We start from the raw sequence: 6,463 nt of genomic DNA on the forward strand, positions 1-6,463 counted from the left end.
AAGCGCAGGCATTTTCTCTGGGCCAAAGCTCATTTAAAATGGACTGTGGCAAAGTGGAAAACTGTTCTGTGGTCAGGTGAATCAAAATTTGAAGTTCTTTTTGGAAAACTAAAGAGGACTAAAGAGGACAAGGACAACCCAAGTTGTTATCAGTGCTCAGTTCAGAAGCCTGCATCTCTGATGGTATGGGGTGGCATGAGTGCATGTGGCATGGGCAGCTTACACATCTGGAAAGGCACCATCAATGCTGAAAGGTATATCCAAGTTCTAGAACAACATATGCTCGCATCCAGATGTCGTCTCTTTCAGGGAAGACCTTGCATTTTCCAACATGAAAATGCCAGACCACATACTGCATCAATTACAACATCATGGCTGCGTAAAAGAAGGATCCGGGTACTGAAATGGCCAGCCTGCAGTCCAGATCTTTCACCCATAGAAAACATTTTGTGCATCACAAAGAGGAAGATGCGACAAAGAAGACCTAAGACAGTTGAGCAACTAGAAGCCTGTATTAGACAAGAATGGGACAACATTCCTATTCCTAAACAAGAGCAACTTGTCTCCTCAGTCCCCAGACGTTTGCAGACTGTTATAAAAAGAAGAGGGGATGCCACACAGTTACAGTTGCTTATGCAGGAATCACACGACGATAGATAAATCCAACAGATACAGGAGTACACGCAACACATCTCATAGCAAACGAGACCGGACAATGAACATGGGTAAAACAATAAACCAAGATGACAAACAGCTGTGACAAATGAGTTAGTGTCCATGGTGACTGATGATGGCGGGAAAACAGAACAAAGGGGATCATGTGATATGACAAACAGAACGTGACTGAATATGTAACATTACGCCCCCTCCCGAAGGTCCGATGGTCACTGGTGACACCGAGGGTGGAAGGAGCGCAGGCGTGGAAGTCAGGGCGTCGGGTCGAGGTGGACTGGAGCATGCAGAGGTTAAAGGCGGAGCCAAGGACTCCCGAAGCCCTGGAGGAGATGACTCCCAGAAGTCCAGTGATGTAACCACGCCACTGAGAGGAGGCAGAGGTGGAACAGAGGGGCTGATGGGAGACAGTGAAGACGGGGTAGCAGAACTGGTTGGGGACTGAAGAGGGTCTTGCAGGGTAGAACATATCCATATGAAAAACAACAGTCTCAGAGTCATTTTGGAGTGGAGGTGGGAGAGGGAGGATGGGTGTTTGCCATATATGTAAGAACTGGACTTGGTGTCATGAACGGGTTGTAAATACAAAAACGATCCTGAAGATAAATCACTGATATGAAGTCTTCAATATACAAAGCCGTTAGGCTGAAGGTCTCTGCTGGGGCCAGAGGCAGGAGATGGACCCAGGAGGAGCTGAATAACCAAAGGCTTGAAGTGGATCCACGTCACAGAGGAGAGACAGCGGAGGAGATGACAGGACAGTGAAGCCTGGACAGAGGAACTGGCTGAATTTTGAAGAAGTGGCAGGAGAGAGGCTTGGTGGGGACTCTGGGGATACAGAATACCTCATGCTGGATGGGACCAGCAGGGGCGCAGGCCTGGGTGGGATCAGTTCATCCTGTCCAAACACCAACAAACTGTCTACAGAGTCCAGCAGCGACTCACTCCCTGTGGCAAGAGTGGGTACTCCACAATAACTCCCCCGGGGATGGGCGATGTTACTGGCTTACTCACCTGGTCAGACCCATGAAGCTTGGGCTCCGGGGTGATGATTGGTTCATTCGCTTCCTATTGAACTGGCAACTCCATCGCTGTTCCTGGCTCTCTATCTGGATTGGGCTTACAATGGCTAGAAGCCTGTCTACACTGGACGTGACAAAGTGACCATTGAAAATCAATTTTTCCTTCCTTTGAGCAGTACCATAGAGTGCTTGAAGTACATCATAAAAAGAATGAGGCATCAATTTACTGTTGGGGAATTTGTCGCATTACGTCGCACCACACCGCACCAGTATAGACAACATCACCTACAAAGGGTTCTATTCATGGGCGTCAGAACCATTGTATGTGGGTGGGACAAGACCCATCCACTTTTTAAGACCAATGATATTGGACTCACTCACTTTTACCGTCTCTAATACAGCATTTGTCTAATCCCCCCCAGGTGATGCTACTCCACAAACCACCAACAGAGCATAAAAAATATTTTTTAAAACATCGCCAAGTAAGACGCTGCGTTTATAAAGAAATGTCTCTTTACGACCACAACAAACGGGACACTTTTCAGACGCGCATTCCACCTTCGCCTCAGCGCCAGCCGCAACTCAAACGAGTGCGGAAAAGGTAGCTTCAGCTGAACAACAGTGAACTGCGGTCAGATGAGATGTTGTCAGGCTATATCAGTAAATCTCCAATCAGCCGTTAGGCGATAGCCTACTGTGCTTGAAGCGTGAACTCAAGAATTGCTCGAGCAAATGCGCCGGCGCTGCATATTACTTTATTATAGCTTAACTAAAGCGCTAAAGAAACTAAGGGCATGTGCCATCATTATTCTGAGGTAAATTAAGTCATGGAATTACCAAACATGCGATTAAAGCTGCCTCAAATGCGTACATGTATGTATTTGTTGACATGGTTTTAAAGCTATTGTTATCCAATTTGTTGGCCTTAAAACGTCTTAAAATTCATATATGTACACCAAGGAAATCAAAATTTTATTCATCTATCTATCTAATGTATATATATATATATATATATATATATAGATATATATATATATATATATATATATTAAAAAAATTTGGAGGGAGGACCCACCCACATTTTTTTTGCTTCCGACGCCCATGGTTCTATTGTATTTTGTCACGTTACATCACGCCGCTTATGTCCGGTGTAGACACGGTGTAAGAACTCAAACAAATACTTTCATTCCAAGTGGTCAAAAAACGTTTTTTAGCATCCACAGAAATGACCATAGCACTATAGGACTATACCACCATCAGACCGAATGGTTCCAGTTATGTTACAATTACAAACCATTCTCGGCCCAGAATTCACCGTGCTGGTAGAATGTGTGTAGTGGTGTCGGCAATCAGTATTGGTCACTTTTCTGTTCCCTGGCTACCAGTTTTTCTGTAGCTAGCTAAGCGTGCTATTTAAGCAACGTAAATACAATTTAATAATAAAATTATCTGATCATCCTCCATAACACAGTCACTATTTACATCATCAGTAAACCATTGTTACCAAGGCAACGACTGATGCATTTATATTCAATTCTAAAGAGCAGCCATTATCAGCCCCACAGTGGAAAATGAAACCATATCCATACCAGCTGGCCCTGATTGGCACGGAATGGAATGGTTAAGAAAAGAGAATGGTTTGGTCTAACGGTAGAAAAGCGGCTATTTAGTTATAAAACAATACTATGCAATGTCAAGACAACTAATATTAAAAAGTGAGTATATTTCACAAATAAATCCAGTTTGATCTGGTCAGGTAGCACCTGATCGCCTTTCTACTGCATATGCAGCCACGTTTTATTTCAAAGCCCATTTTTCCAGAGGTGAAGTACCCCTTTAAATGACATAATGAGATCTTTTAAACTGTAAATAATATAATTTCCATTCCAGGGTTTGTGATATCAGATGGATACAATTGTTGATAGTATTCTGTCATTGTTTTACTAATAGACCTAGTGGTTGCCTGTAAATCACTGTTTGAATCTTTAAAGCTGCAGTAATATTAGTGCTTCATCTCTGTTTCACAAGCATTGCCAGAAGATACCCTGACTTATTCCCTGACTCGTCTTTGTCTTCCTTAAAATAAATCAGATTCTGCCCTCTGAGTTCCTCTGAGTAAACAACTGATCCAATGCCTCACAGAAATGCCTCACTTCACCTCAAGTCATTGTTTGCTAATAATCTTACCTTCTATTACAAACTTTGCATCAATGTAAATGCCTTTTTTCATAAATTTTCTAGAAAATCTGGCAGTAGATGGAGCCGCTACACAATCATCAAAATATGGGGACGGGTTTGCTGAAAAGGCCATTGATCGAGGTCTCCAGCAGTTGTACACGGGATGCTCGTCAACCCTTAATGAGACTAACCCATGGTGGAGGCTGGATCTGCGTCATATTTACAGTGTTAGTGAAGTAGTCGTCACTAACAGAAAAGACTGCTGTGCAGAACAAATAAACGGAGCAGAGATTCACATCGGAAACTCTTTGGAGAACAACGGCAACAACAATCCCATGTGAGACTCTTGAGGTTGAAAGAACACAGAGCTTGAGTACAAACATGAATATAATACAGCATCTTTATCTCCTTCATTAGTTTCTCTCTGTCTGTAGATGTGCTGTTATTCCTGCTATTCCAGCAGGAGAGTCCTACAACTACTCATGTAATGGGATGGAGGGACGATATGTGAATCTGATCATTCCTGGAGACATGAAGATACTCACTCTCTGTGAGGTGAAGGTCTATGGAGAAGGTATATTAGTGATATTGGTTTATAATCAGATAATAATAATAATAATAATAAAAATAATAATGTCCTCACATCGTCATATATTTTTGGCAAAATACAGTGAGGAGCCGGGATATGTTTTAATAAAAAGTGTCCAAATCATATTTCTAATATTTCATTGTTAACTGAAGTAGATGTTATATGTATTTACATGTATGACTGTGTTTTTTCAGGTCCCTGTTTAAAAAGATCATTTGTAAAAATGCAGTTTAACTCCAGGAATGATTTGACCGACCCTTCAATGATAGAAAATGTCCTGAAACAGGTGAGAGAAAGAAACAAATTAAGCCTTTAAGATTACTGTGAGGTGCAGAGATACTGTATATAGGCTAAATTGTTCTAAAGTCATTTAATTTTTGCTGCATTTAATAGTAAACATAAATATAAAGGTTCTTTTTTCACATTGATATTTCCATTAAGAACTTTTTCTTTCCATTCTACAAAAGGTTCATTAGAGTGGTAAAATGTTCTTAAAAACTAAGAAAAAAATGATTCTGTTAAGAACTGTTCACTGAAAGGTTCTTTGGGAAACCAAACTGGTTCTTCTATGGCATTGCTGCGAAACCCCCCTTTGGAACCTTTATTTTATTTTATTTTATTTTATTTTATTTTATTTTATTTTATTTTATTTTATTTTATTTTATTATTTATTTGAGTGTTGATTGATTTTGTGTTTTGAAAAATAATACATACACACACACACACACACACACACACACACACACACACACACACACACACACACTACTTTATCTGCTATCATGAAACTTTAATAAATTGCAACATTCAAGGTCCGATCAATTCGACCAACCAAGGTAATAAAATATCAACCAATACATTTTATATTCACATAAATCACCTGATAAAAGACATCAGGCAATCAACAAACTAACAAATTATGCAATAAGCAAAATGAAGATATAAAAACAATTATTGAACAACATGACTTCAAACAACCAAAGTCTGGATGTGCGCACTGTACACCGAATTAATATATATCATATCCTGAAATTATTAAGAACAATATCAGTTGTTCTCCTGCAATGCATTTGCATTTACTAAAAGAGAATTAGTATAGTTTAAATTACGATTTTTGATTTTGAATATTTTCACAATATTCTGATATTGTTTTAAGAACAAATAGGTTTACAGTGATGCTGTAGAGTTTCTTTGAGGCACGACACAAAGGAAGGGAGTGGAACAATTGAGTGTATCATCACATTCTGATTTAATCATTTTAGTATGAATGTTATTTTCAGTTGGGATCTGCTCTGGCTGATAGAGGACTCACAGATGTGACACTGAGATGGTCTCAAGCTCCTCAAACAGGTGATCCCGAAAGCGAACACTGATAAAGGTGAGTTTGTTCTCACAACTGTACTGTAACTTCTGAAATAAGCTGTGCAAAAGGAAATGATTATTAAATTATTGTAATGAGTAATGAGCAAAAATGTTTCTTTTACAGGTCACTGCGAGAACAGAAATTCCCCTTGAAATCAACACTGTCTTTGACTCACTAAATTCACATTTACATTGATTCTGATTCTAAATGACCTGAAATTTCTTCATAATTACATGTTTACAGTGTAAAGACTCTTAAAGCACTTCTGCTTCGCTGTTTGTTCATTCAAACCTTTAAGAACTATAAAACATTGTATATTGTCCACATTAATGAATGCAGAGTAATAAACATAATGAAAATAAATAGCTGTTCACATTGAAACCCATAGTACTCTATACTTTTAATATTTAATTTAATTGTTTTTGATGGTTAATTTGAAAATTTATTTCCAGTTTATTTTAATATATTGTTAGGGATATTCTGAGTTTATGCTTGGATGGGTGTTTCAGTTCTGTTTTCTCTCTTCCCTGTTTCAGTTAGTCTATAGGTTACAAATGGTTTGATTAAGTAGTCACACGTGTTTCATGTTTCTTTGATTGGTTTGTTCTGTCTATTCCGTCCTGCACTCTTAGCCCGGAT

The 6,463-nt window shown here is 39.3% G+C and overlaps 1 protein-coding gene across 1 annotated transcript; it reads left to right on the top strand.

The window, feature by feature from the left end:
- Window positions 1-880: 880 nt before the first annotated feature.
- LOC137030192 (uncharacterized) lies at window positions 881-5,976 on the top strand. The gene is made up of 7 exons (XM_067400375.1): window positions 881-1,105; window positions 1,404-1,635; window positions 3,936-4,209; window positions 4,307-4,446; window positions 4,656-4,735; window positions 5,742-5,811; window positions 5,948-5,976. Exons 1-7 carry the CDS (start codon window positions 881-883, stop codon window positions 5,974-5,976), a joined length of 1,050 nt encoding a protein of 349 aa, XP_067256476.1.
- Window positions 5,977-6,463: the final 487 nt, after the last annotated feature.

This window comes from Chanodichthys erythropterus, chromosome 11 (genome assembly GCF_024489055.1).
Source record: "Chanodichthys erythropterus isolate Z2021 chromosome 11, ASM2448905v1, whole genome shotgun sequence".
NCBI lineage: Eukaryota > Metazoa > Chordata > Actinopteri > Cypriniformes > Xenocyprididae > Chanodichthys > Chanodichthys erythropterus.